The sequence below is a fragment of the Dothidotthia symphoricarpi genome (assembly GCF_010015815.1).
Source record: "Dothidotthia symphoricarpi CBS 119687 unplaced genomic scaffold P153scaffold_2, whole genome shotgun sequence".
NCBI lineage: Eukaryota > Fungi > Ascomycota > Dothideomycetes > Pleosporales > Dothidotthiaceae > Dothidotthia > Dothidotthia symphoricarpi.
This window is the reverse complement of record NW_022985009.1, coordinates 90,180-117,921: the sequence shown is the minus strand read 5'-3', so window position 1 is coordinate 117,921 and position 27,742 is coordinate 90,180. Positions and strand designations below refer to the sequence as shown.

The window sequence follows — 27,742 nt, the reverse complement described above, 5'->3', positions numbered from 1 at the left end:
TTCCGGCATGGGAGATCCGACATATACCTATTGACAACACAGCCAAGCCAGATAGCTCCACTGAGCGGCGCAAATTGTTGACGGGACGATGGAACGATGCCTTGTTTCAAGCGTCAACAACCTTGCTTTTCAAGGCTAAGCAATGCGCTAGTCGGGCTTGATCCTATGGCAAGCTTTGGAGATTACTAGTGTCCGTCAATCTAGTTCGTCGCGCCCTTCCTGATCGCCGGCTCGCGCACTTCATGATGCTGCGTTTACAGGTTGACTGGTCGCGGCTGCCGCTGCCAGGCCGAGTGAAGGTAACTAAGCCGTGATAACACTTTCCCTCTACCCTGCTTAGTCGTAGCGCTGCCCGCGTCTCTCGTGCCCACGCGCGTGTTGTTCTTCTTGCTTTTCTGCTGCTGTTGTTCCTGCACATTTGTCCACTGTACAGTCGCTCGTTCCAGCTGTCCTGTCTAATCAATTGCGTTTCTTTTTTCTGAACTTGTCAGTACTGCAATTGTTAATCATGTTGCGCTCTGCATTGGTGTGCACGCTCGCGGGCCTGACCGCTGTGAATGCGATCGCTACCATCTCGGCCAAAGGTCCCAAGTTCTTCACCAGCGAGGGCGACCAGTTTTACGTCAAGGGTAAGTGTCTGCTTTGCGGAAGTTGTATACTGCCTTGAGCATTCGTTTCTGACTCTCCAAAAGGAATTGCTTATCAGCTTCTCCCCGATGACCCGCTCGTCGATACTACACAATGCACACTCGACGCTTCGCTCATGAAGACCATCGGCACAAACTCGATCCGCGTCTACCACGTCAACCCTAATGCGGACCACACAGGCTGCATGAGCGCCTTTGCGGATGCTGGAATCTACATCTGGGTGGACCTTGATACGTTCAACACCACAATCTGGCAAGACGAGCCGAAATGGACGTCGACTCAGTTCGACGCCTTTGCTGAGGTGCTTGACGAGTTTCAGCAGTTTGACAACACTGCTGGCTTCTTCATCGGCAATGAGGTCATCAACACTCGTATGTATTTTTCTACTAGCCAGGTGATGTGCAAGTAAACTGATAATATTAGCCGCTGGTTCCAAAGCAGCACCCTACGTCAAGGCTGCTGTCCGCGACATGAAGGCCTACCGCAACTCGAAGAACTACCGAAGCATCCCCATTGGCTACTCTGCCGCTGACATTGCCTCGTTGCGTCCTATGCTACAGGATTATTTCGTTTGCGGCGATGATGCGGATGCCCTTGAGTTTTTCTCTTTGAACGCTTACTCGTGGTGTGGTCAGAGCTCGTATGAGCAGTCTGGCTACAGCATGCTCGAGGCGAACTCGACGGAACTGCAAGTTCCCATTTTCATGTCGGAAACAGGATGCAACGCGGTGCGTCCGCGAGACTTCGCCGATCAAAACGCCCTGTTTGGTGATATGGCGGATACGTGGTCTGGATCTATCATTTATGAATGGATTGAGGAGGAAAACAATTATGGTCTGATCTCGTATGGTGGGAAGATCGATCCAGCTTCGCCCAGTGCACCGGCCGACGGCTTTGTCCGCTCTGGTACACCGACACCAATCGTGCCTGATTTTGCCAACCTGAGCAACGTCTGGAAGACTCTCAACCCTACCGGTGTTAAGAAGAACGCGTACAATCCTACAGCGACTGCGCCAAAGTGCCCAGATTTCACGAGCGTTGCCTGGGAGGTTGATGCCTCTGCTGCACTGCCAACTATGGGCCAGGTTGGCCCAGTGTCTTCGCGGGCCAGTGCTTCGAGCACTGCTTCGAGGAGTGGAAGTGCATCGGGTAGTGGTAGCGCATCGTCGACAGCAACGAGTACCGGTTCGCAGACAGCAGCATCGGCGACAGCGACACAGGGTGCTGCTCCTGGAAGCTTGAGCCGAGAACTGAAGGGTGTGGGCGCCGCTCTTGCTGGTGTCATGGCCTTCTTCGCCTGGTTGTGAGGGAAGCGGGGTGTGGATTAAATTCGTAGTGTTTCGAGAACGAGCTATGCGTGGATGAAAGAGTAATGATCGATGAATATGTAGATAGGATACGACACGAGCTAAGACTCAGAAGTACATATACCTTTTTTTCTAAATGAAATGGATGGATTAGATTCTGATACCGAATACACTGTCTACTTCTTTAGAAGTTTGTGCCTCAGGGTTTAGATGATATTGACGAACAACATGATCTGGTTGCTCTGCTATACATACGCCTATGCATGGTGTACGATCCATCCATCATCGCAGAGGACATGATCAGGTTGATATAGGTTGCTAGTCGACATGGTGGAAACGCGAACCCGCCCATTCCTAGTGCTTCGTTATACAGTCGTGTAGTAGTCGCGGTATCGGAGCGAATGCGTCAAAGGGGAGAACGCCACGTGCATTGGATATCCCAGTCATAGCAGTAGTCTCGCGGCGATCTATCCTAGGTCGTTCCAGAAGCTTGGGGTCGATAGTCGATGAGGAGATTATGGTTCGCAACCAGAAAGCTTAACGCAATGCTTAGTCCAGGGGCATCTGGCAATAGTTCGCGTTGAACCACGTGGTCAAGATAGACATATGCATGCCATAGGGCGAGCGAGCTAAGATCGGGCTGTTACACGCGTCGAGTGCGATGAGCCAATACCGTAGGATGGGGATGAGGTTTTGATAGTCGGGTTTTGCGACCAAGTCTCATTCGCGAATTTTGGCGCGAAATGGCTTGGAGCTTGTAACCATGATGCAATAGCGAAGCATGACTTTGGTGGTGGTGGTCGAGTCTTGGAGATAAGAAACGTGGAGACGGTGTGGACTAGAAAAGAGAGGAGATGGGACTAATGTAGGGGGTAGCGAGTGAATAGAAAGGAATGACACTGATCGGTAGAGAAAAAGCAAAAGGTGCTACCTAGAAGGCTGTCGACGCCTTCGCATCTGCAGTTCCAGGGACGTTGCTCAGCCCGCCTAGTTCTACCGTCAATTCGATGCAGTAGCTTGGTGAGTAGCTTGGTGATAGTTCAATAATTCAACAATGGACGAGTAAGACACGAGGACAATTGATATTTACTCACAAATTGCTGTTATCTACATGCTTTCGTAAGCTGATGTGCTTATATGCAACGCAATTGGCCCAATGGAGCAGGCGTCCAGAAGGCCCGGTGTATCGGTCCAGATGGTGTGGTGGTGAATGGTCGGTGGGATGCAAGGATGAGACGAAAACGGGCCGTGCACGATCGACAAGTTTTGCGGCAATTGCGACCCAACCTCACTCACTACATTGTCGTAAATCTCTGCTCAAATTTTCTTGTCTTTGCCTCATGCAAGATATTGAAAACCGCGTATGCAAGTGACGGGACGCAAAGACGGCACCAGTGGCGTAGGCATCTATCAGTCTGAGGCTGCGCCTCTTGCGCGCAGCTCCATGCCGTCGCACTATTGACCTCGGTCTGTGACGTGCTGGGCCAGCGCGTCTATCAAAGCGCTTTTGGATAGTCAGACGGCTCAACTGGCGCTGTATTCCAGAAGTTGATGCCCGGCATGAGCCTTCACATGCTCTATGCCGCGTTCTGTTGCCGTTTGAAGTGTGAGTCCGTAGACGCCGGTAACATCCTATCTCGAGTAACCAGATGCATCGATAAGCGCTGCCGTCAAGATGCACGTCGCATTTTACTCGGTGTGCTTTCACGATAGCCTAGCAGACACAAGTGGAGGAGAACGCCATATGAAGCAATCCTGGCCGTCTCTCACACGTCAGCCTTCCGTATGGGTGTGACCGTGCGGGCACGCATGAAGGGCCGGCTAGCAGCGATGGCGGATGGTAGCAACAGCCGCAACCACACGGCACGTTGGATGCCTGGATGTGGTATCACCAGCGTGAGTTTCTGTGATCACACCTGTAAGAAAATCTGGAGGGAGGATGACAATCACAACTCGACAGATGGTTTCGAGATGTTTGTGTTCGGAACGGAGGCAACGTCCGCCAGCTGCCGACTGTAGCTTCTCTTTGGCATCCCGCAGATGAACCGCTATCCGAACGTTTATTGGCGTGTCATTTTAGCACCCGCATTCCCTGCATCCTCTACTGTTCGCTTTCTGTACGAGCGCACATGCGCCGTCTTATCGTGATCCCCTCGACCTGGAACGCCCTGGTCAATGCCACATGGCTGGCCACTCCTAGGGGCCGCTGAGCGACTTCGAGGCTAAAGGCCTTATTCTCGCCGCCCCAATATAGTCCTGTTTGCGCGTCCCATCACCCTCACGTCAAGTGATTGGTCTCTAGCCGGTTCGACCGAAGCCATGTACTCGCTGCTATGCCGCTTGCCACAACGAGAAGCTGTCCGAGGGGCGGATGGACATTGGTAGCACAATTGGAGGTAGATGCCTCTGGCCCCACTAACTTGTCTTACACGCCGCAGCTGCACTCTGTCATATTCTACTGTCTGATTCCCTTTATTATTTCCATCTTTCGTTATGACCAGCACCGCAACCCAGTCCTCGCCACTCTTGCGAACAAGATTCCCTAGCAGTACTGCCAGCGTTGCGACACCGAGGTCCGAACATCGGATCCACCCCCCGCAAACACCATGAGTGCAAGAACGTTGACAAACGTTGTGAACGACCAAACGGTTGCCCTAAATGCTATGATATATGGATATGCGGGACACTCATTGGTTACCCCTCATGCTGCCTTACAACAAATATGGTGGACTGATGAAAGGATCAATGAGAAAGTCACACAAGACTTCGTCACCTCGCGGCTGCAACCCCAGGAAAGAGAGCGCCTTACACAATCCGTGGGCTTTGGCGATCTTAGCGACGACACATACATCGAATGGATACTGGAGAAGGCAAGGAGATTGTTTCTGGTGCTCGCTGAGATTGGCGAGGCAGACAGGGTCTTTGCGGTTGTCGATCGTTCGTGGGATGATGATGACCTTCCGCTCCAGATGGAGGATATCGAGCAACTCTCGCTTTCAAACAGACGCGACAACTACGCAAACACCCGTTTCTATCATACGCAATTTTCCTTTCTACTTCGCGAGCTCCAAGACGGCGTACACATAGACTACGCACCAAATGAAGAAGTACCGCTGGAGTTTGTTATGGGTCTTCCCCCTGCGGTCAGCCTCCAGAATTGGTCCCGTGTCCATCTACCCAAGAAACCAAAAGAAACATATGTACGGAGGAAATTCGCATTAGGAGATGCTGAATCGCCAGACGCTCTCGAGCCGGAATTCATGATGGACATAGAGAGTGCAAAGACGGTTGAGCATGAACATTTTGCCCGTATTTGGGCCTCGTACACTGCGAAAGGTGCTGGCTATGTTGTGACCAACTTTGTTGGACAACACACCCTCCGAACCTTCATCGATCATCGAAATCCCACCCAGTATCAGAAGCTGTCCAAACCTGACAGAAGATGGCTGGTTCTGAATTGGCTTCACTGTCTAGCTGACGCAATCACAACCCTGCACCAGAACGGGTTTTGTCATTCTGCGATACGGCCATCCAACATACTCATCGATGAGCGTAATGAGATCGCGTTCAGCGATATCGGCAGCTTGGAAACGTTCCAGAGGGACAAGAGACCGGATCCCATGGACGTTTACGTTTACAGCGCACCCGAAGCCAACGTCGTTCAAGGGGCTTTGGACCTTAGTTCGGCTTGCCCCGCACCCACAATCCCAAGCACTCGACACGTCTCAATCATAAGCAAAAGCTCATCTGGCTCTTCGAATTCCAATAGCAGTGGCTCGTACCGTCAAAAGCTGACAAAATCCCCTACAAGCGATTTGTCAGGGTTCAACTTCGGTTTCAAGAGGACTAAGCCAACACCGAAACCGCGTTCGCGCATACACGAGACGGAAAAGGCAGACGTTTTCTCCCTGGGTTGTGTCTTTCTTGAGATCCTTACCTTCATGCTGAAGAAGAAGCCGAATGACTTTGTCAAATACCGATCATCGAAACAGAAAGTCAACACTGGCGGCAAGAACTTCCGATCAGATTCATCGTATCATGCAAACCTCGATAAGATATCCACATGGATAGACGTCTTGGAAAAGGCTTCGTGTGAACACGACGATGAGGCCTTTCGCGCGGTGCCTTATATTCTAAGTCTGATTCGAATCATGCTCAGCAGAGCACCTGATGTTCGGCCTTCAGCACAAAATGTGCGCGACAAGCTGTTTGATATCCTTCGCGACCACACATCGAGAGAGGATATTCACTGTGGCGCGCACAAGCACGATGGCGCAACGAATTCGTCAAACTCGGGATCTGACAGAGCATCGAGTATAGCCTCTCTCCGAACCATGTCGACGATGAGCTCGAACTCCGATACTGACACGATTCGACTGTCCACCTCGTACAATACCCGTATAGGCTCCGTTTTCAACCCTCACACAGACCGCCTGACCTTGTCTGGCATTTCGGAGGATGATGGTGCTTCGGTGTGCACGGTGGATTGGTCCATACCGTCGGACGTGAACAACTCATACGAGCAGCCGAGGAGGGCTCCTCCCACTCCGATCTCTCCTATTTCTCCGACAACGCGATCTCCCACATTTCCCACATCGGCGGAACAACCCCCTAGCCCTTCGAGATTGCGGTCGAACTCCGCCAAACTGAAAACCTGGAAAAGCAAATCCTTCTTTACGATGCCTTGAGACGGGTGTCAAGCCTGGATTAGCTGTTGAGAATTTAGAGCAAGCATGTCGTGACATGTACCCACCCGCTTCTAGGCGCGATCATGAGTGTTTTAGATAGCCCGATGTCCTCGCGACATGCGGTTGGCGTTGCGCAGAGTTGTAGTTTTGGTGTCACCTCGAGAGGAGAGATAGACTGGTAGCGTTGGACACGTGGACATGCGAATGATGGTCTAGGCAAGACGGAAGATTACAGAGTTGAGATGTGGACAGCAGAACGGTGCTCTGCACCACAGCGTACGAGTCGTGTTGTTGAGTTGTTATACCCCAGCGAAGATGCGTTTGTTTGTACGACACTGAAGGCTCGGCGAGAATGGAATATATGTAATGACGATCGATACTGGCGAGAGGGTGTTGTAATATGCACAAAGCCTGTCAACCTCCTCTTCAAGAAGGTGCCTCAAACCAAGGCTGTCATATGTGAGACTCGTGATCGTTACCATTGAAATGCGGGGTTCGCTAGTGTCCTTCCAGTGGCCCAGGCACGCACCACTCAGCACTCTGTCGTCTCCAACACCATCTGCAAGCCTCCAGCCATCCCGCCCACAATTTCCCCGCTTGCGCTTGGATGACCCTTCCCCATCTGCGAGACTGGACAAAGAGAGGGCTGCAATCCCCGCCACAATCGCTGTCGCCATGTATTGGCAATGTACCAGCCCAGCTCACGAGGTGTTGACGAACAGCCTTGGTTGGACATGCATCGACGACGTGACGCTGTATTGTCTTTCATCCATGTGACCACGCATTGCGGGGAAAACATTGGGAATTTCAGATCAAAGTTTAACACCGATCATGTATAGATGTAGCAAGTCGACGTACCAGACCCTCCCTCTCGAATGAAGCACACACGTCTGACGAAAACGCGGGTTCGAAGGAGGCTGGTACAGCAACGCCGTGTACGCCATCAGGCGCGTGGCGTGAGATGCGTGGATCTAGTTTTAGAACGATCACTACGAACTGCGAAGATCGGCGCCTTGGCTGGCAACGGTACGGCAGCATGCCCGGGCTCTATGCATCTCGTAACTCTTTCTGGCTCTGCGTTTGCTTCGCTCGACGTTTTACTTATCGTCATCATCCAAGTCAGTCGGGCGGTACCAAATAACTGGAGATAGACCACAGCAGGTGATCTATGGAGATGCTTGAGGGACGTGTTGATCTATCCAGCCTTCCGTCGTTAGACTCCGGACATGGATGTGTAGCGTGCATGGCATGGAGCCGAAGGTGGTTGAACGATACATCATGCAGTACGCGACAAGGGTTATAACTGCTCTACTTAATCACGATGCCTGACGTCGTGAGATCCCAAGCCGAGACTTGCGGTATACCCACTACAGGTGCTCTATCTATCATACTGATGTCAAATGCCTATATAGACATCGGTCCCACAGATACTATTGAGGAGATCTTGCTAGCGTATCAAGTCGCATCGGCACTTTAAGTATTGGCGCGCATTCCACCAAACGGAGCGACAGTAGCTATCAACATGCGACTCTCGTCTGGATTTCTGTCGCTGTTCCTAGTTTGTCCTATCTTCGCCACGAACATTGATGGAATAAGACCGCGTCAGAGTAATGAGACGGAGTACAAACTCGGAAAAATCACTCTCGATACTCCATGGACTGCTTCTGTCGGTACAAATCCTTGGCCTGAACATCCACGACCCCGCCTGCAACGTGCGTTATGGAAAAATCTAAATGGCGTCTGGAGGTTTCGTAATGCCACCAAGGGCGATGACAGTGCTCCTCCCTTTGGGCAGACACTCGAGAGGGCGGTTCTTATCCCATCATGTCTTGAAAGCGCACTTTCAGGTGAGTGTTTCTAGGCCTGTGTGTACGACTGCGTTTGCTTATCTAAGTGTAGGAATTACCGAATTACGACATACGTACAGTTGGTTTCAGACATCTTTTGACATACCATCCGACTGGCAGCGGGACAATCGCGTTGTGCTGAACTTCGGAGCGGTAGACTACCAAGCAAGTGTTTTTGTCAACGGACAACAAGCAGGCACCCATACAGGCGGATACTTTGAATTCAGCTTCGATGTGACCAATTACCTGTCGGCCAACGGTACAAATGAACTGTGAGTTTCGAAGAGATTATGCCTTCTGAGTCAAGCTAACCAGGAGACACGCAGACTCGTCCACGTTTATGACCCAACAGATATGGACAGAGTGCAGATTCCTATCGGGAAGCAAACTTTGGGACGGGACGGCAACTCAATCTGGTATACGCCCTGTACTGGTATTTGGCAGACCGTTTGGCTCGAATCAACACCCTCGGAGTACGTTTCGAAACTGGACCTGAACGCTGAAATGGATGGGACTGGTAGGTGTAGTTGCATGTGCTTGCGTTCTTTGCTAATTTTACCTAGTCAACATGACAGTGCACAGCAGCACAAATTCAACCAATACTCCATTCCAAATCTCCTTCCTGGAGCCAGATTCAGACGAAGTCAAGTTCACTACCGTGGGAATCAGCGGCAAGCCATTCATCTTCAAGGTCGATGCGCCCGAGCTTTGGACACCGGACACTCCAACTCTGTACAACATCTCCATCAGCTTCGGGGGTGATGCAAGTGACGAGATCCAGAGCTACACCGGCTTCAGAACCATCTCGAGAGGCGAAATCGACGGCGTGCAACGACCGCTGCTGAACGGAGAGTTTGTCTTCCCCTTCGGCCCGCTAGACCAAGGGTTCTGGCCGGATGGAATCTACACCCCTCCAAGCGTGGAGGCCATGGTCTTTGATTTGCAGCAGCTGAAGGAAGTCGGTATCAACATGGTCCGCAAGCACATCAAGGTCGAGCCTGCGCTGTACTACAGAGCTTGCGACGAGATGGGTCTGTTGATCATCCAGGACATGCCTTCATTACGCCCCGATCTGCCCGCCACGAGTGGATGCGGAACCATCCGGCTAGAAGGCGACGCCGAGCAGAAAGAGTTCAACAGACAACTAGGCGTGTTGGTCGAGCAACTGAAGAACTACCCCAGTATCTTCGCATGGACAATCTACAACGAAGAATGGGGACAGTCTACTGTTGCGCCATGGCCTGAGTTCGGATTAACGGATATGGTCCGCTCGCTGGACCCGACGCGTCTGGTGAATGCTGTTAGTGGATGGACAGACCACACCGCAGGGGATTTTGATGTAAGTCTCCCCTACCTATCCTTGAATCTGCCTTCAGCAACCATCACAACAAGTGCAACACACCGACTAACGCCCACAAAGGACAACCACCACTACTCCACCCCCCAATGCGGAACCCCCTTCTGGTCAACCCAAGGCTCAGGCTACGACTCCGCCTACGACCCCTCCCGCATCGGCCTCCAAGGCGAATTCGGCGGCATAGGCCAGTACGTCGCGCCCGCCAAGTAAGCCCCCCCTCCCCCCTTCCCACCCCACCGAACTAACCCCCTACAGCTCATGGTTCAAATCCCCCTCCCAGCAATCCGCCTACGAACTCACAAACACAACCGCAATCTGGAATTACAGATGCATCGACCTCCTCCGCCAACTTCGCGAGCAGGTCGAGCTTTTCGCGTGCTCGGGCGGCGTGTGGACGCAGACGACGGATGTGGAGGGCGAGGTTAATGGGTTGATGACGTATGATCGGAGGGTTAATCGCATGGATAGGGGGTTGTGGAGGGAGGGGGTGGGGGCGTTGAGGGATGCGGCGAGGGGGAGGGCGGGGAATGGGACGCTGGGGGTGGCAACGGGGGTGGAGGTTGTGGGGTTGGATGTTAGGGGGCAGGGGGTGTTGCCGTGAGTGTGGTGGTGGATGGAGGGGTGGGGAGGGTTTGTCTGTGATGGGTTGTTAGTAGCTACGTTGCTCTTAGGAAGAGGATGGGATCTCGTCTTGTTTATCTTGGACGCATTCGCGGGTTGAGTTCTATTAAACGCTGGCGGATACGCTGAACTATGACTACCCTACTGCAGCCCACCAGTCTTAAGAACCTAGGAGAAGCGCAGACTCGCACCGACATACAACTAGATACCTTTATGTTCCACTCCTCTCCAGTCACATCCTGACGCGTACAATCGCTAATTCCCTGCAAACTTCACCATCATGGCAACCAGACGCCGATAAACATCACCAACATCCAAACACCAACCCGACACAAACAAAACACATCCCTTACTCCTCCTCACTCTCCTCACTGCTATCCCCACCCGCCAACCCCTCCATCATCTCCTTATACAGCGGATCATCCTCATCGCCCTCCTCCTCAACAACAACACCCCCCGTACTGCGCCGATGCACAGGCGGACCAATATCCATAGGCTCCACATCCCCATCGCCCTCGCCCTCACCCTCATCCCCCTCCTCATCATCATCCTCACCTTCCGCATCCTCGCCCCCCAGATCCCCAAAGTCAATCTCCTCCTCGTCGTGTGCGCGGCGCGAGGAGAAAGCATGTGCATTGGGGGAATTTGTCGCGCTAGCGAGGGATATGGGGCCGTTTGACGGGGAGCGCAGATGTTGATGTTGTTGTTGGGTTGTGTTGAGGTTTTGTCGTGGGCGCGGGGGCCGGGCGTCGGGGACTTCGATTTGTAGACCGCCGTCGTCGTCGTCTTCGTCGTCGTCGGCATCAGCATCGGCATCGGCATCCACGTCGTCGTCTGACTCGCCTTCTGCGTCCTGGTCGTCGGGGGAGGCGGCGTCGGACTCGTCGGATGAGTGGACTAGTTCTGTGGATTTTATCTTCGCGGCTTTGGGGGGTGCGGCGTCGGGTGCGCGGTCTGGGGCCGGGCGCTCGATGCGGACGAGGGGTGCAGCGGCGGGTTTGCGGGGGGGTTTGGAGACCATGGGGTTTGCTGCGGGGGCGGTTTTGCGCTTCTTGGGCGCGGGCTCTGGGCGGGGTTTTGTTGTCGTCGTCGTTGTAGTTGTTGAAGCGCTGACCTGTGGTGTGTTGACGACGCTTCGCGGGTCTGGGGAGTACGCCATGCCGTATTCTGATTCGTCGCCGCGCTTTTCTTGTTCCTTGGGCAGGAAGTGGCGGAAGTCGTAGGGGTTGTCTGCGTCCGGCTCGTCGTTCTCGTCGTTGTTTGCGGTATCGCCGAACAGGTCCTCGTCGGCTTCTGGCTTGGTATGGGCGTCGTCTTTGAGCTTCTTGGGGTATATCTTCGGGTGCTGGGAGGATATGTCTTTGTTGTTCCTCGATGCGAGGTTGAATGTGTACGCGTTTGTGAGCGGCTCGAGCGTTGCCTTTTGTGTTGCGGGATCGAAGAGCAGCAGGTAAGACTTCTTCGACGTTGTTCGTTGCCCTGTGAATTTGAACATATCGCTATCGCCATCTTCGAGCTTGAGGTTGTACGCGTTGGCGGAGGAGGCTGTGAGCGTGGTGCTGCGAGTATCGGACGTCTGCGCGGGCTTGTGGTTGTCTGATGGCCATGTCAATCGTCTGAACAGCAACGGGACGGAAAGAAGATGGAGAAATTTACATTTCACGCTACTATAACTCTCCGAAGACATGTCGTTCTTCGCTATCCGGTCGCTAATGTGCAGGTTGAAGTGAGCTTTCTTGTGAGGCTCGACCCGGCCTTCGATCATCGGGGACGCCATGTCGCGTAGTGTGGTGCCTGGTTGAGCAGGCAATTACGAAAGCTTGCAAGAACTGGCTATGTAAAGCGACGCTGCGAAGAAGGGGACAAAATATGTGTGGAGTTGCGTCGATGCGGAGTCCAGGCTCAGCGTGTCGATGTGAATGTCGGTCTTGCTGCTCGTTCCGACGGTCGGTCCCGCTGCACATGCAGGGGACAACCCTCGACTCCACCAGTACTAATTTTAGTGTCTTGGTGAGGAGACGAAAATCCTCGATGCATTCACACAGAGATATGCGACGTGACGCCAACAAACACAAAATCACCATATACTAACAGATAGTAAAAGGATGCGTTAGACGTTCAAAAAGAACCAAATGACTTCTGAGTGCGTGCACTGTCAAGGGCATGTACGTATACTTCAACATATGCGATGTACATTCGACATCAAGAATATTGGACAGTCACTCACACGTATCTCTAAACAACAATCAAAGCGTCACCATGGCATAGTAAAGCGAGCATAGGACAAGGCTGAATTGAAGAAATGGGCGTCAGGTCAAGAACATCCCGATCACCAGCACAGGGCTTTCCCCCATGTCCTTCCAGAGAAAGAGACACGGATATCTTTCCCTCGTTAGTGCTAGCATTGATCATGTTCCTTCAACCCGCCTGTCCCACACACAATGGGCATTCGTTTGAACTCATCAACTGAAATGGTCTGATATTTTCCTTTTTCCAATCCGTGCTCCTACTCCGACACCCGACATGTCGGAGTGATAGTTGTCAATGACAGGGTATGTAAGGGAAGGTGTTCAAGCAGAGTGCACGTGCACGTCTACCACTGGGTAGTGGTCTGAGCAGTTGTCTCAGCGCCCCAGCCCTCGTTGCCAGTCTGCGCATCGCCGGAAGCAGCCCAGTCGGTCGCATCGGCGTCCCAGCTAGCACCAGGCGCAGCAGCCTGCGAGGTGAAAGCACCGGCAGATGCGCCAGAGACCTCCCACTCGCTGGTGAAGCCAGCCTCGACGGCACCAGGGCCAACCTCGTCGGCGCCAGGGGCCTTGGCCTCCTCGATACCAGCGCTGTCCTTGTTCTCCTCGGCCTCGGGGTCGCGGTAGAAGTACAGATCCGTCATGACGTCCCACTCGGTCTCGCGGTTGGCGAGGGTGCCACGGAGGCGGAGGACCTCACGGGCAAGCATCCACCAGATCAGACCAATGGCGTGGCGACCCTTGTTGTTGGTGGGGATGGCAACATCGACGTACTCGGTAGGGGAGTCGCCGTCGCAGAGGGCCTAGTCAGTGTCAGATGGTGCTCTCACAGACTCGTCCTCGCGCGTATCTACTCACAATGACGGGGATGTTGACGTAGGAAGCCTCCTTGATGGCCTGGGCATCAGTGCGCGGGTCGGTGACGATAATCAAGCGGGGCTCCTTGAACGAACGGGTGATGTAGTTGGTGAAGTTACCGGGGGTGAAGCGACCGGCAATGGCGACGGCGCCGGTGTGGGCGGCGAACTTGAGCACAGCACGCTGGCCGTAGGGACGGGCGGAGATGACGCAAACTGTTGGCACTGTCAGCCCGAGCCCGTAATGCGCCTGTCTCGAACACTGCAGCTCGCCCACCGCGGGGCCCACGTACTGTCGGCTGGGTTGTCAATGGCGACGATGATGCGGGCAGCGAGGACAATCTTCTCCCATGTCTTGCCAACGTTGATGACGTTGACACCATCGGGCCTGGTCTTCCACAGGTACGGCTCCATGTGCACCTGGAGGTTCTTCGCGCCGAGGTGGCACTGGGCAGCGAGGAGCATCTCAATGTCCTGCTGGGTGGGGTTGAAGATCGCGGGGAGGTTGCTGGGAGCCATCTTGACGGTTTGGCGTGGAGGCAGCTGGTCTCTGTGAGTATCTGTGGTGTTGGCTCGCGATGGAACTTTTTGGTGGTGGAGGGGACCTGATCGTGATATTGTGCGGTCTAGCCGCATTGGGCGGGTGCTTGGCGCGGGGCGGCGGAACCTTGCGCCGGCGGCTGCGAGACTTTTGGACAAAACAGCCAGAGGAGCATCGCCGTGTCCAGTCGCCTCGATGCCGCCGCGAATACCCGTCCCATCGTGCCTGCGGGCCTCGAATCCCCTCGCTCTGCCCTTCCGCCCCTTCTCGTCGACAGCCCTCCTCCAGGCCAAGACCATCGAACGGTCCAAGAGGCGCCTTTTGCAGGATCCATATGTCCTCGCCCAACGCAACCTCAAGAAGGCGGCCAATCTCTCGCGCCGGGCCGAGCTGGAAGAGGGTCGGGTAGCCAGTCTTGGGAACCCTGTCCGCGGTGTACCAACGCCCTTTCTCGAGTCTTTCGACACCGGCAAGCCCTTGACATACGCCCCGGGCACCAAGATACCCCAGGACAAGCTGCACCTCAACTACGCCTTCGACCCCAGCGCCGTGGAGAAGCAGCTGCGGAGGAGCGTGAAGCTGGCCGTGCCATTGAGTGAGACGGAGAAACAAGTGGCAACCGGCCCTTACCAATGGAGCGACGCCCTGAAATACGGCAAAGCTGCAGAGGTTGAGAAGAGCGCCGAAGACATCTCAGCACAAAATGCAAAGGACCACGCGCGCGCCGCCGAAGCCATTGCACGCATCACCGCCCTTGACAATGGCTCCAGCAAAGACCGCATGCGCGTCAACATCTCCCGCTGCGTCGACACTTTCGGCCGCCACAACACAGACACCATCTTCCCACCCCGCGCACCGCCTCTACGGTCCCTTGGCTCCGACGAGCCTCACCCTATTCGCCCTCCAACCAACGTCGCGGCCGCAGCGAAGCGCATTGGGCCCGACACGGGCTCTTCGGAGGTTCAGATCGCCATCTTGACAGCCAAAATCAAGACAGTCGCGGATTTTCTCGAATCGAGGGGCAAGGGAGACAAGCACAACAAGCGGAATTTGAGGTTGCTTGTTCACAGGAGGCAGAAGCTTCTGCAGTATCTGAGGCGGAAGGAGAGGGGCGGGCCGAGGTGGCAGCACTGCATCGAGACTCTGGGACTGACTGAGGGGACATGGCGGGGCGAAATCTCCCTGTAAAATTGCCTGTCCGATTCATAGGCGTGTGTATATTACATGACGGGGGTTTGAGTCTCGAGTCTTGTTCACTGCATATGTACAACATTCTGGTTGCTCGTTTTCAATCGACATCCTCTCAAACATCGTTTTGCTCCTCGAATACTGAATTCTTCTGGTCACCCTGCCTGGTTTCCAGAACCCAACACATTGATTCAATGGCATGCAGTGTCCAGCGACAAATCTACTTCCATCCTTGTGCATGATCTTATGTGACTGCGCGCTTCTTAAATCCAAGGCCAGAAAACATGTCTGTCCACCGAGTCAACACTGGCGTGAGTGGTGGGGTGTCCGACGTTCTCGTCCGCTCACTAGCGCAGGAGTCCGCGACGCCTCCGGAAGCTTGTTCCGCGATTGCATGCATCCTCGCAGATCCCTCCTCCGTATCACCGCGTTCCTTCCCCAACCACAGTCGTTCGCTTTTTGTTTATTTTCTTGACTATCGCTCATATCTATCGTCGCCCAAACATGCGTTTTCTTATCGCTCTTGGCTTCTCGGCCGCTTTTGGCGCCGTAGCAGCTTCTAGTGATGCTATCCCTGACAAGACAACGGCGCCAGAAATCACCGTCGTGGAGAGCAACAAGAACTACTTGGTGAAGCTCGACTGTGTTGAGTGTCCGTTTGCGGTGTGGGATTCGTCGTCTGAGGTGTCGTGGCAGACACCGCCGCAGGATAATGCTCTGGTAAATACATCCCTCCAGCTCAGGTGCCGCGCGCGCAAGCTGACAAGGCCATAGCTTCTCAACTTCAACATCGACGCGCAAGGCACAGCGCTACTTCTCAACGGGAAGCGCATACTGCCCCTAGACCCCATGCCCCTTGACGTCAAGGCGCCTCAGGTTGCCGCCAACCAGACTCATGAAATCGCTGAAATAGATGAGGGCTCGCAACACGACCTCTCGCTACAGTACGAACACTCATTGTTGCGCGACAAGGAGCCAGGAAAGTTTTGGGTTCAGTTCAATGTCACGGGTTGGGTCTTACAGCAGACCACCGTAGTGCACATGGACAAGGTGGACCAGAAGCTCGTACAGGTGCTGCTGCACAAGGAGGCTAACGGCACCGATCTTCGCATCGAGGAAATTCAGGTTGTAGCACGGGAGGATCGCAAACAGCCGTACCGAATGAAATGCGGCAGGCCTGCCATTGTAAAGACGACATTCGATCCCGCTGAATGGGACGAGTTCGGCAAGTTCGGAACGTGGTCCAGAATCATGAACCTCGTCCTCGGCAACCTTGGTGGCTTTTGGTACGACAACTTCCAGCACAATGCTCGCGTGCTTTTGCTTGCGTTGTGGCTGGCTATTACTGTCTTCCTTGTCCGTCGCTGGCACCAGGCTCGGCAAGAAGAGAAGGATGTTCTTGCAGAGGATGATGCGGAAAGTGCACTCTTGCCTTCTTACCAGTATTCTGTCATTCCCGTGATCAAGATCGAAGAGTACGACTAGATACTTCAAAAGGGCTGAGCTACCTTGAAGGGCTGAGATGCATGTAACCGGTTAGGACGAAGATGAGCCTATTGTTGATGCCTGCCAAATACAAGTCTTCACCACTGCTATATCTCGTTTCAAATATCCAGCTTTTTACTGCATTGGCTAACATATTCCTCAACTCACGCATTTGTAGCATAAGGTACGGGGAGTACAACATGGACGTTAACCAAATTGGCAAATACAGCCGACGCCTTCCTCCTCATTTGCCTCTCTTTTCTCAAAGCCCAGCAGACCACCCATCCAAGTTCCTCATTCCCCCAACGAGATGGCCGCCGTACCCCAACCATCCAACCTTGCATCGCCGCAGCACTTCGAGCAAATCAATCACGATCTAGAAGCCCACCTCCAAGACATCTCCATCATCTCCATCCAACACATCGACCATACTTCCATCCCCAGCCTCGCAGCCAAACCCACCATCGACATCGCCATCGCCATCATCGTCGCCCAAGAGATGGTACAGCCTGCGCTCCACGCACTCATGGAGCAGCACTTCGAGTACCTAGGCGAGCAGGGCGTTACAGGGTACCACATACTTACACACCCCAAGCAGTCGCCGCGCCATAACATCTATATCTGTACCAACAGCACATCAACAACGAAGGACGACATACCTCCCCGCAAAACCACCAAACCAGACACCGCCATCCACCCCCAGACCACCTCTCCCACCATCCCCCCAACACCCACGCCCCGCCTCCTCCTCCGAGACTTCACCTAGGCGACAAAACCCCCTACCACACCCTCGAAACCACCCCCCAAAACGCCCGCTACCAAACCTGCCCCCCCCCGCACCCCCCAACAAGCCCACTCCCTCGTCGCGAGCGCAATCCACGCCGCATCCGCCAAACCACGGATATGCATCGAGCTCGCGGTCGAGCACGTGGGGCGGTTCGTCGGGCGCGTGGGTGGGGTACGCTCATGCCCATCCACCGATACCAACAACACTTCCGTGCATGTGGATCTATAGTTTTCGTTCCTCGTCTCGTGTTGGGGGAGGGAGGTTGCGACGGAGGGTATGGGTGCGTTTATTGGGGTGGTTAGGGGTGTGTGGGCAGGGGAGGGAGAGGAGTTGGAGCTGGAGATTGAGTGTGATCCGAGGAATGGGGGGAGTTGGGGGGTGGCGGAGAGGCTGGGGTTTGGGGAGATGGGGGAGGTGGAGAGGGCGTTTGAGTGTAAGGGGGAGTGGGTTGGGGAGGTGGTTTATCGGTTGGTTGTGGCGGGGAGTATTGGAGCAATACTCGAGACGAAAGCAAGGCAGAGCGGGCGGTCATCAGCTCCAAGTCCTCAACGGCCCATCTTAGCATCACATCATACTCACTCACTCCTTTCCGAGCGGCACTTCACCACATGGCACCGCTCGAGGAAGCAGAAAACGTGTCTTGGACATTATCATTACAAGTGTTGCTATTCATGCCATTTCGTAGAGAATCGTGCGTGCTCCAAACCTAAAAAAAAACACGATGCGCCATGCTATGCAAAAACCGGGGCCTCGCTCGTACCTGCCCCTCCAATCACGCGAGAATATTCTCCGTTTCACCAACCGCAGAAACACACACACGTCGCATGGCAAAGCCCTTTTCGAGACAGAACAAGATATCAGATATCAAATATCAGAACTGAGTGGTGTGTGTGTGAGGCTTTTCTTTCGAATCGGTAGTTCCGCACCCTATGCGGAGCACGTCTTCTTGATGACAAACACGCCCACCTCTACGCCCTTCTCCGGCTCGCCGTCGTAGTAGTCGCGTCTCGAGACCCCCTCAAGTACCTCCTGGATCAGATGCGCACTCGTCATTTCGTTGTCGGTGGGGAGCTTTTTGGTTTTCCGAAAGTACTTTGTAACGACTTCTCGGACCCTCGACTTCTCCTGCTTGATCCACCAGTCATCCGCCCAAGCCGACCGTTGCAGCGCCATGTCTTCTTTTGCGGCGTGGATGACGCTGTAAGTCACTTTCTTATCATTGGGGCCTTTCCGACCGTTTCCAAGCTCATTCAACAAACTGCAGAACTTCCTCATTCGCGACTCCAGGTTGTTGTACTCGTCAAGGTAATCGACAGAGCTCATTTGGCCAAGATTCCGTCCCAATTCGGAGTGAAGTTCGTGTACCACCGTCAGCGTCCGGAGAAGCGGGTCTAGGATGGGTCCAAGGTATTGCCGCATGAACGTCCGCGCGCCTGTTTTGGTGGGATATATGAAGAGTAAAGTGCCGTTGTCAGGCGAGAGCTCGATCAGGCGGTCGTACAACAGGGAGCGGCCTTTGAAAGAGAACATCTCCGCGTATTCGTTGGTGTTTGTAGGCGGGATGTATCGCTCGACCACTGAAATTTGGATGCTGCCTGGTGGTACCACAGGTCTTGGAGACGGAGGGAGTAGCAATGAGTCAAGCTGGTAGTCGGGAATGGCGACAGCACTGTCGAAGACTTTGCTTGTAAAGTAGTTGTCTCCACCTACTGCGGGTCCAGGTGTGGATGGTGGAGACCTGGGAAGGTCGGAGAGTGTATAGCGACCGGGGACGGCATGAAAGACGTTGATCCACGAGATGTTCGTCGGGGTGCTGTCATGAACAGTAGCAATGAGCTGTCCAAATAGATGACCTGACGTTGAGGGACATGGCAGGGCGTGAGACAGAATCTTCACAGAGTCCAGTTCCAAGCATCCGGATGCGGTGGCTAGTAATGATTAGCGAGACTTTACAGCACAGTATACAGACAACACCTACTGGTGATGTCCTTGATCTCTTCAATCCAGGTTGCCATCCTAGCAGTGTCGCTTAGCTCAGCGGGTATCGGCACAATAATGGGCGAGACTTGTCCAGGTGCAGTGGTGCTGGCAGTAAGATGAAGGTTGGGTGAGACTCCGGGCTCGGAACTTGGAGGGGAGCCCGCACCAGCCGTTTTCACGCTCACGCACGACCCCCAACTGAACGTCCCCGGCTCCGTTGGAGGAGTGAAGATGGAAACACTATGCTCCACGTGGGCCCTGGCTGCTTTGGGCGCTGTGATGCAGGGTTCGGTGGCCGTATCAGCCCGGGAACGAAAATGTAGCGGCGGGCTAAGCGCATGGAGAGGGTCTTCTGGTTTGGAGAGAGGTCCAGCACCGAGCGGCGAAAACGAGTGATGTTGGCGCAGAAAAAAGCGATCTGGATGAGGTGCAGCGATGCCTAGTACATCAAACGAAGGGAGGCGCAGGGTGTGCGTTGTTCGGATGATGGTGGTCGTGGGGAGCGAAGCAGCAGCCGGAGGAATGATAGCTCCAGCGAAGGTTAGGTCAAGATGAGGACGGTCCTCCAGTAATGGCGTTGGAAGAGCATGAGGCGAGGTAGATGGTAGTGGGAAAGGTTGTGGGAGAGAAGCGTCAAGAAAAGAAGGAAACTCGTCTATGGGTGCATGGGTAGGGACCGTTGTCTCGGAATAGGAAGCCACATCCATGTCCATGTCCATGGCCGGTGTCGCTGGAACGTCGGGAGACAGGACAGCCTCGTCAGCAAGCTGCTGGGCGGCGGCAGGTACCACACTGTCAGACGGGGGTTGTTCAGACATGTCAGCCTGGAGCAATGTGCGCTTTTCTCCTTGGTGTGGTGCAATGGGTGTTGGTGACTTGGCCAGGCTTGCTGCGTTGGGCGGCAAGGTGAGAAGAGGGAAAAAGACGTGGCTGAAAGGCCGGTAGTCTACCCAGATAGGCAAGACGGTGGCTTCGCTTTCACCCACACGGAGCAATGTTCTCGACCGTTAGAAGGGCGGGGAGTCGAGGCCAAGACCTGACGATGGCGGGGCGGAGATTTGGGTGAAAACTCAGAGAGGGTGAATTGTGAATGGCAGGATGACAAACGAGTGTAGGATCGTGAGTAACGGCGTGGACAGGGCTAAGCGTCAAGGCAGCAGTAAACAGTGCGTTGCAGAGAGCGTGAGCGCGGTGCTGGAGGCGCAGTGTACCAATCTGGCCTTGGCATGGTCTAGAACGTCTGTCGCGAAAGACGCATCTTCACTTTACCCAACTGAATGAACATGGCCTGATTGCTGGGTAGCGCTGTCCAGCAACGGCCCAACGGATGCCCATCTGCGCCGATGCTGTGATGCCGAGCGGTGGCTCAATCGAGTTTGATCCCAGCTCCGCTTTTCTCTTCCTGAAGGACTACTCGAACGACTTTTTCAACACCGCCGAACACATGATACGACGATACGACCCACAACTGCGGGAACCTGGACAAAATCATTGCATTGGCTGAGCCGAACGGTAGATGCCGCAGCACTCGCTTTGAATTTACGAGTGTCTGCATCACGGGTAGATGTCCGGCTATAATCCCCTGTCCACTCACAACACTCTTTAGCGTCGACGTGAAAGTCGGTAATAAGGGCTGTGGATAAGCAAGCGACACTCGACACGAGCTAGGACAGGGCAGAGCAAGGCTATTAGAAGCTGCCTTGCTTTTAAGAAACTCCATGTGGCTTAGGTAGAGAAAACCGTGTTGGCTTTGTCGACTACTAGGGCACTAGACAGTTGGCGGAGTCCAGGCTTCCGTAGACACATAGTGTACCGGTGGTTCGTCGAGACAGGTTCGGCGAGGGTTGGTCGTGCAAACCCAAGCGGTTGGGCGCATGCAGACAAAAACACCGCATTGAGTCAGCAAAGCTTGCGCAATCGTATGCCCTTGTACACAGTACGTGAGCGCCATCGGCAACCGACGGCAGTTTTTGACAACCCCAGAAGAAGCACAACAGCCGACCCAGCCGCAATAAGATGAAAATAACATGGCAGCGGTATGTTTGAATTCCGGAGGTGCCGAGGCCCCAAGTTTTGGTGGGGACGACATTCACCATGGCGGGGGTTATCCATTGCTAGGCTCAAAAGATGACAGCGCAGGGCAACGACAAAAGCAATTCGTGCATGGTTGGTGATTGGAATGGCGTAACACGTCGTGCATGGACTCGATGCCGATTCAACATTGGCATGTCCGACTCGTTGTACTACATGAGATTATTTCGACATTGTAAATAGATGCATGCAGAAATACTCGCAGAACAACTCAATACTCCCAATGACAACTCTCTGCAAGACCGTCATCTTCCCAGCATTAAGCTTAAGGGGTGAGAAAGTAGTACACAGGCAACAATCCCACACATGTTCTACTCGTCACGAACAACTACAAGCAGGATACTTGACCAAACTCGTTGCATCGCGCAAATGAGTGAGAATCTACGACAGCCCCGCCAAGACACGACCCCCAAACAGGCAAGGTCGACCGTTGCTAAGACGCTACCGAAGCCGCTTTTCGCTCGCTCACTCGAGCAAAGTCGACCGTTTTAGTACTCTCACAACAGCCAACGCAGGGAGGTGGGTAAAGTAAAAGAAGAAAGAGAAGGAGTCAAGAGAAAGAGCTGTGGTAAAAGGTAGGTCAACCTTTTCTACAATCCACGCGTTGCTTAACTAAGACTGTCACTCTTCTCGCGTTTTTTCTAGTCCATGTTTTTCTAGCATGGTTGTCATTTATGTTCTTTTGTCAACATCTAAATGTCCAGCTTTACTTCGTGCTCTCAACGTCTGTTTAGATTCTTATACGTAGGCCTTGTATCTTCTCGTCTAGCATTCTCAACTTACTGCGAGATTTTCTTTTGTTTCGTACTTCCTTTCCGTTTACTCTACACCCAGAACCACCAGCTCACATGACAAGCCCAGACACCTCACCACCTCACCCTGCTACTTCACCTCACCTCACCAAAACAACCTATCCACCCTTCCCACCCCACAAACCGCAACCATGCACGTAAGCCCCCCCCTCCCCCCTCTCCCCCTCCCCCGAAACTAACCCCCCTAGATAAAAACCCCCCAATCAGCCCTCCTCTCAAACCACGAGCTCCACCTGCACCTCCTCGCCGAATCCACCCTCTACCACCCCTCCACCTCCTCAAATTCAAAGCCCACCCCCGCCCCCCCAGGACTAACCCACACCCTCCGCGACGGCCTAGCCTACCTCTCGCACCCCTCCCCCTTCTCCCCGCCCTCCTCCGCAAACCTAACCACCACACACCCAAACCGCCCGAAAACCCTGTACAAGGGGCCGCATAGCTTGTTCCGCGCGCTTGCCCCGAAATACCGTCTGAATAAGGCGGAGTATTTGCAGATTTATAATCTGCGGCCCCGCACGGCGCTCGTGCTGGAATTGGTTGTTGAGGAGGTATGCTATTAACCCCCCATCCTTCCCCACCCTGTTCTCTGCTTTGGGGGGTATGTGAAGTGTGTGTTAATGTGTGCGTAGGCATCAACACGTTTCTCCGACGCAGAAATGGCGGATATACTATCTATTTCGCAACGCGTGTTTGATGAGGAGGAGGGGGGGATTCCGGAGGGGGTCGAGGATGTGCAGATGGAGAGGGTGGGGAATAAGTTGTTGGGTGCTGGGGGGGGGAGGAGGAAGGGGAGGGCGAAAAATGGGCGGAAGTAATTGTCGATGGTGGTAGGGGGAGAAAAGTCTTTTTTCTATTTTATTGTGCTGTTTTGATGATGATGGGCAGGCATGGGCTGGGTTGGAAGGGACATGTACATGTACGCATCACTATCAAAGCAAAGTACTTCTTGAACTTTTCATATAAATTCAGCAATGCAGCGTAACCGTTGGGTATCGGATGCGCACGCACACACACGAGAGAAACAGTACAATATACACCCAAGCCAAAGAACGCCCCACTCGCCATAGATACTGACATCCCAAAAAAAAAACGCCGTGTCCTTTTCACACATAAGCGGACCCGAAGAGCAAGGCAACAAAGCACACGGACGGGAACATCTACTCCTTGTTCTTCTTCTTCTTCTTCGACTTTTCCGTCTTGTCCTCTGCGCCGCCGTCGGCTTTCCTCTTCTTGCTGTCCCCTGCGGCCTTCTTCGCTTCCTTGGCCGCCTTCTTAGCCTCTTTGGCTTCGCGCTTAGCGGCGCGCTCAGCTTTCCGTGCCTTCTTAGCTTCCTTCTCTGCCTTCTTTGCCGACTTGTCCGACTTGGAGACTGCCTTTTCCTCTGCAGACTCCGAGTCGTCGTCGGCGGCGGCATCAGCCATCGACTCGTCCTCGTTGTCGCTGTCGACCTCCTGGACAAGCTTCTTGGGCGTTGTTCCGTTGACCTTTGCGTCGGCAGCAGGCTCTTCACCTGTCAGACCATCGGCGTCTGGGTTGTACTTCCTCGCCTCCTTGACGTCCCACTTCTTTGCGCCTCCGAGCGCTGTCTGGTTGGCGTTGGCCAAGCTCTTCAGTGGCTTGCCTTCTAGGGCCCTCAACCGCCTCTCGATGCCGAGACGCGCGTCGCGACCGATCTGAGACTTCTCCTCTTCAGAGGGCTCGTTGGATGTGTTCTCGGACGAGATGCCCCATGTGCTGAGGGCATCGACACGCAGACCGAGAGCGGACTTTGCGGCGAGCATACGGGCGATCTTGCCCTTGTTCTTGCCGGTCGCCTGGCCAATGAGGGAAGCGTGGTAGATCAGCTAACACAGTGTTAGTAGGGCTAAATGAGTGCGATCGTGAGGTTCAACTTACACCGTACTTGGGGGTGTCGTGCTTCGTCTTGAGCGCACGGAACAGCGCCTTCTCAGCACCGAGAATCTGGATAGTGGAACCGGGCGACTTGGCCAGGTTCATCAGAGAGCCGGCGTGGGCAATCAGACGCGCACCAACGAGCTCGCCAACAAGGGCAGTCAGGTTAGGCGCAAGAGCCTGCATACGGGTGGAGAGGTAGTTGCCGAGGTTCTGGCGATGTCTGGAGGATAATTAGTATATTACAATGGCAGAATAGATGGATCGTGCGTACTCGGTAAGGTCGACGACCTGCTCAGCCAAAGCGCCCGTGGCCTCCAGATCCTCGTCGGTAATCTCAGTACCCATGCTGATCTCGGCGGCGGCCTTGACGGCAGCCTCAATCTCCTCGGGCAAGATGGTGGACAAATCGCTCTCCCTGGCGTTTGAGCGGAAACCCATCTTGAGCACGACCTTTGAGTAGGCGAGGTTATCGTTGAGGATCTTGGCAAGCTCGGGGAAGTGCCATCCGTACCACTCCTTGACTCGCATGGCATACGTGTTGAGCTGCTTGTCGAGCACGTCGAGACTGGCAATGCTCTGGATGATCATCGTGTCGACCTTGTCGGGCGAGAACTTGAGCTTGTGGCGCGAGAGCGAATGCGCCAGACCCAGCCTGGTCGAGTCCATCTCGGCGGGGATCAGGTCGGGGATGAGCGACGTCATGTGCTCGCGGATGGCGCGGTAGACGTCCTGGGTCGACGAGTCGGAGAGCAGCTTCAGCGACAGGCCGGGGATCTGGGCGATGGCATTGGCGAGCTTGGGGTCAGCGACGGCGACTGCAGCGTGTTAGCGGCACGTCCACGGGGCAATGCGGCGGCGGAGGACCCACGCGATGCCTTGCTCTCGTCCTTGAGGTCCTGCAGCAGCGTGGACAGCATGGGGCTGACCTTGCCGTCGGTCAGGGCGGCGGCCTCGTTGAGCGCCGTGACGGCATTCTCGAACTTTGTGAACTTCTTCAGCTTCAGGGCGTCGACGGTCGACGAGACATCCTTGACGAGCTCGTCGCCCTTGTCGAGCAGCTTCTTGTCCTTTGACTTGAACAGGGCATAGCCCGCGCTGGCACGGCGTGTTAGCTGGCATGCGCTGGAGCTCTGCGCACACGGCGGGCGGCCTACCTCGTCTCGGTCAGGATAAACAGCCCCATGGCGCGTGCTGGGGGTGGTCGCGGTGCGGGGGGGTCGGTCGCTGCTGCCGCTGGCGCTGTGGGTGAGGTGTGTGGGCTGGGAAGGGCGCTGGGCGTGCGGTGGTGCAGTCTGAAGCTCTCCGGCCGACAGGAAAAATTATGCGGAAAGTTCGACCTCGACCTCTTGGCGCGCCGCTTAGCCCAGAGCGCCCAAGCGCCGCCCGTGCCTGCAGCTCGCAGCCTCCACAGCCAGCACCCACGACGAACTCTCGACGCCCGTCACCTCGCCATGATCTGAGCCGCCAACATGTCCGCCGGCGAGCGCAAACCGCCCCCATTACTAGGCCGCTCCATCAGAGGCACCGCCCCGCGCCTCGCCGACCTCGCCTCGACGCCCGAGCTGCCGCGGACGCCCCTCTCGCGCTCCACGTCGTCGCAGCTGTACGGCTCACCGGGCGCCGGCTTCCGCACCGAGGACGAGTGTGTCGTCGTCGAGCTGGGCGCGCGTTTCGTGCGCGGCGGCTTCCCCGGCGAGAGCACCCCGCGGTGCACGCTGCCCTTTGGCCCCGAGCAGCAGCGCAGGGTGGGCGACTACCGCCAGTGGGAGCCCGCCCACGCCCACAGGAGACACACGCCCAGGAAGGGCGAGGCGTGGGGGCAGGAGCACGAGCTGTACCGCCTGGACCTGACGGGCCTGGACCTGGGCCTGGTCGAGGACCGCTTCGAGAGGGCCATGCGAGAGGCCTACACAAAGTACTTCCTGCTCGACTCCAAGCCGCGCCGCGTGCTGCTCGCCCTGCCCCCGCGCATGCCCCACGCCCTGATGTCGACGCTGCTCGACGTCCTGTTCTCCGCCTTCCACGCCCCGACCGTCACCCTCATGTCCAGCCCCGTCCTGTCCACCGTCGCGGCCGGCCTGCGCTCCGCCCTGGTCGTCGACATTGGCTGGGCCGAGACGCTCGTCACCGCCGTCTGCGAGTACCGCGAGGTGCACGAGCGCCGCTCCATCCGCGCAGGCAAGCTCCTCAGCGAGGACATGGCCGCCCTGCTCAACGCCGAGCTGGACAACGACGCCGCCCCCGGCGCCCCGCGCGCATCCGTCTCCTTCGAAGAGGCAGACGAAGTCCTCACCCGCGTCGCCTGGTGCAAACCCTACTCCCGCTCCAACCGCCGCACCGTCTACTTCCCCGCCCGCGAAGCCCCCGTGCTGGAAGAATTCGAAGACGCCATCGAAACAGCACCTCCCACCGTCACCATCCCTTTCCCAAAACACACACCACCAACCCACCTCAAGCTCCCCTTCGCCCTCCTCGCCAAACCCGTCGACCGCGCCCTCTTCGTCCCAGACTCCCCCCTCACCGCCTTCGACGACCACGACCTGCCCCTCCACCACCTCATCCACCGCACCCTGATCCACCTCCCCATCGACGTCCGCCGCCTCTGCATGTCCCGCATAGTAATCACAGGCGGCGTATCCCACCTCCCCGGCCTAAAAACCCGCATCCTACAAGAAGTAGACGCCCTCCTACAAACCAAAGGCTGGGACCCCGTCTCAAACTACGGAAGCGCCAGCGCCCACCACGAAGAGAAACTCCGCGCCCACCTCGAAAAACGACACCGCGAAGCAGAAGTCGACGTAAACGTAAATCCAGACCAGGCCGCCCACCTCCCCCACGACGACGCCCCCTTCGCAGATAAACTCGCCGCCCTCGCTCTCAACCCCCCCGAGGGTGGTTCCCTCCGCGCAGTAGAGTCCCTGGGCGCGTGGGCGGGCGCGAGTCTCGTCGCCCAGCAGCGGATAAGAGGGATCGTTGAGGTTGAGCGTGAGCGCTTTCTTAAAGAGGGGTTGCATGGGGCGTCGCGCGAGAGGGAGGTTTCGGTTGTGCCGCAGCGGCAGAGTGTTGGGCCGGGGGTGGCGAGGGGGGCGGGGGAGCGCGCGAGTTGGACTTTGGGTGTTTGGGCGTGAGGGGTGGGGAGGGGGGAGGGGGGAGGGGGGGTTGAGATACCCCCTTTCGCTGTGCGGGTAGTGGTTTTGTGGGTTTCGAGGTGTGTTTACAGTGCTCTTGTGAGTTAGGGGAATATAGGACCTAGAAAAAGATGCAAATGCACATATAGATCTTATACCCCACCCTGTAAACGTCTCTACTAATAACAATCACCTATCCATACATACACACTCCCATTCCGCACCAGCCTAGATAGAGAGAAAGAGGACTGACGTCGACGAGT

General features: G+C 55.3%; 11 protein-coding genes across 11 annotated transcripts; 7 read left to right on the top strand and 4 right to left on the bottom strand.

Moving 5' to 3' along the window:
- The first annotated feature begins 213 nt into the window (after window positions 1–213).
- P153DRAFT_362787 (glycoside hydrolase family 72 protein) lies at window positions 214–2,130 on the top strand. Its single transcript, XM_033667220.1, has 3 exons — window positions 214–629; window positions 693–1,019; window positions 1,072–2,130. Exons 1-3 carry the CDS (start codon window positions 509–511, stop codon window positions 1,953–1,955), a joined length of 1,332 nt encoding a protein of 443 aa, XP_033528100.1. The 5' UTR covers window positions 214–508; the 3' UTR covers window positions 1,956–2,130.
- A 2,047-nt stretch (window positions 2,131–4,177) lies between these two features.
- On the top strand, window positions 4,178–7,059 carry P153DRAFT_330141 (uncharacterized protein). The gene has a single exon (XM_033665423.1). It carries the CDS (start codon window positions 4,562–4,564, stop codon window positions 6,641–6,643), a length of 2,082 nt encoding a protein of 693 aa, XP_033528099.1. The 5' UTR covers window positions 4,178–4,561; the 3' UTR covers window positions 6,644–7,059.
- A 1,106-nt stretch (window positions 7,060–8,165) lies between these two features.
- P153DRAFT_280184 (glycoside hydrolase family 2 protein) lies at window positions 8,166–10,448 on the top strand (the record flags this gene model as incomplete). Its single annotated transcript, XM_033663059.1, has 6 exons — window positions 8,166–8,490; window positions 8,543–8,762; window positions 8,817–9,007; window positions 9,054–9,829; window positions 9,911–10,053; window positions 10,103–10,448. 6 exons carry the CDS (start codon window positions 8,166–8,168, stop codon window positions 10,446–10,448), a joined length of 2,001 nt encoding a protein of 666 aa, XP_033528098.1.
- Window positions 10,449–10,538: 90 nt separating this feature from the next.
- Window positions 10,539–12,389, bottom strand: P153DRAFT_362785 (uncharacterized protein). Its single transcript, XM_033667219.1, has 2 exons — window positions 12,125–12,389; window positions 10,539–12,064 (listed from the first exon to the last, which is right to left on the bottom strand). Exons 1-2 carry the CDS (start codon window positions 12,243–12,245, stop codon window positions 10,818–10,820), a joined length of 1,368 nt encoding a protein of 455 aa, XP_033528097.1. The 5' UTR covers window positions 12,246–12,389; the 3' UTR covers window positions 10,539–10,817.
- Window positions 12,390–12,588: 199 nt separating this feature from the next.
- P153DRAFT_419609 (ribosomal protein S2) lies at window positions 12,589–15,277 on the bottom strand (the record flags this gene model as incomplete). The annotated part of the gene is made up of 4 exons (XM_033672199.1): window positions 12,589–13,517; window positions 13,573–13,787; window positions 13,865–14,079; window positions 15,267–15,277. 4 exons carry the CDS (start codon window positions 15,275–15,277, stop codon window positions 13,062–13,064), a joined length of 897 nt encoding a protein of 298 aa, XP_033528096.1. The 3' UTR covers window positions 12,589–13,061.
- A 527-nt stretch (window positions 15,278–15,804) lies between these two features.
- Window positions 15,805–16,785, top strand: P153DRAFT_280453 (uncharacterized protein; the record flags this gene model as incomplete). The annotated part of the gene is made up of 2 exons (XM_033663077.1): window positions 15,805–16,020; window positions 16,075–16,785. The coding sequence occupies 2 exons, from the start codon at window positions 15,805–15,807 to the stop codon at window positions 16,783–16,785; spliced, it is 927 nt and encodes a 308-aa protein (XP_033528095.1).
- Window positions 16,786–17,095: 310 nt separating this feature from the next.
- P153DRAFT_380894 (uncharacterized protein) lies at window positions 17,096–17,551 on the top strand (the record flags this gene model as incomplete). The annotated part of the gene is made up of 1 exon (XM_033669979.1): window positions 17,096–17,551. The coding sequence occupies one exon, from the start codon at window positions 17,096–17,098 to the stop codon at window positions 17,549–17,551; it is 456 nt and encodes a 151-aa protein (XP_033528094.1).
- Window positions 17,552–18,499: 948 nt separating this feature from the next.
- Window positions 18,500–20,259, bottom strand: P153DRAFT_280850 (uncharacterized protein; the record flags this gene model as incomplete). Its single annotated transcript, XM_033663103.1, has 2 exons — window positions 18,500–19,500; window positions 19,551–20,259. 2 exons carry the CDS (start codon window positions 20,257–20,259, stop codon window positions 18,500–18,502), a joined length of 1,710 nt encoding a protein of 569 aa, XP_033528093.1.
- Window positions 20,260–22,586: 2,327 nt separating this feature from the next.
- Window positions 22,587–23,270, top strand: P153DRAFT_380892 (uncharacterized protein; the record flags this gene model as incomplete). Its single annotated transcript, XM_033669978.1, has 3 exons — window positions 22,587–22,592; window positions 22,644–23,003; window positions 23,085–23,270. 3 exons carry the CDS (start codon window positions 22,587–22,589, stop codon window positions 23,268–23,270), a joined length of 552 nt encoding a protein of 183 aa, XP_033528092.1.
- A 127-nt stretch (window positions 23,271–23,397) lies between these two features.
- Window positions 23,398–25,638, bottom strand: P153DRAFT_306172 (Nop domain-containing protein). Its single transcript, XM_033664626.1, has 5 exons — window positions 25,506–25,638; window positions 25,220–25,446; window positions 24,623–25,166; window positions 24,352–24,571; window positions 23,398–24,299 (listed from the first exon to the last, which is right to left on the bottom strand). Exons 1-5 carry the CDS (start codon window positions 25,532–25,534, stop codon window positions 23,613–23,615), a joined length of 1,707 nt encoding a protein of 568 aa, XP_033528091.1. The 5' UTR covers window positions 25,535–25,638; the 3' UTR covers window positions 23,398–23,612.
- Window positions 25,639–25,820: 182 nt separating this feature from the next.
- On the top strand, window positions 25,821–27,479 carry P153DRAFT_372302 (actin-like ATPase domain-containing protein; the record flags this gene model as incomplete). Its single annotated transcript, XM_033669380.1, has 1 exon — window positions 25,821–27,479. One exon carries the CDS (start codon window positions 25,821–25,823, stop codon window positions 27,477–27,479), a length of 1,659 nt encoding a protein of 552 aa, XP_033528090.1.
- Between the last annotated feature and the right edge of the window lie 263 nt (window positions 27,480–27,742).

Excerpts from the sequence above, each read along its gene's own strand:
- P153DRAFT_362787 (XM_033667220.1), top strand. The coding sequence starts at position 509 with ATGTTGCGCTCTGCATTGGTGTGCACGCTCGCGGGCCTGACCGCTGTG. Across the intron at positions 630-692 it reads CGACCAGTTTTACGTCAAGG|GAATTGCTTATCAGCTTCTC; the intron begins GTAAGTGTCTGC and ends ACTCTCCAAAAG. Across the intron at positions 1,020-1,071 it reads CAATGAGGTCATCAACACTC|CCGCTGGTTCCAAAGCAGCA; the intron begins GTATGTATTTTT and ends TGATAATATTAG.
- P153DRAFT_330141 (XM_033665423.1), top strand. The coding sequence starts at position 4,562 with ATGAGTGCAAGAACGTTGACAAACGTTGTGAACGACCAAACGGTTGCC.
- P153DRAFT_362785 (XM_033667219.1), bottom strand. The coding sequence starts at position 12,245 with ATGGCGTCCCCGATGATCGAAGGCCGGGTCGAGCCTCACAAGAAAGCT. Across the intron at positions 12,065-12,124 it reads GAGTTATAGTAGCGTGAAAT|ACAACCACAAGCCCGCGCAG; the intron begins GTAAATTTCTCC and ends CATGGCCATCAG.
- P153DRAFT_306172 (XM_033664626.1), bottom strand. The coding sequence starts at position 25,534 with ATGGGGCTGTTTATCCTGACCGAGACGAG. Across the intron at positions 25,447-25,505 it reads TTTATCCTGACCGAGACGAG|CGCGGGCTATGCCCTGTTCA; the intron begins GTAGGCCGCCCG and ends ACGCCGTGCCAG. Across the intron at positions 24,300-24,351 it reads ACGACACCCCCAAGTACGGT|CTGATCTACCACGCTTCCCT; the intron begins GTAAGTTGAACC and ends ACACTGTGTTAG.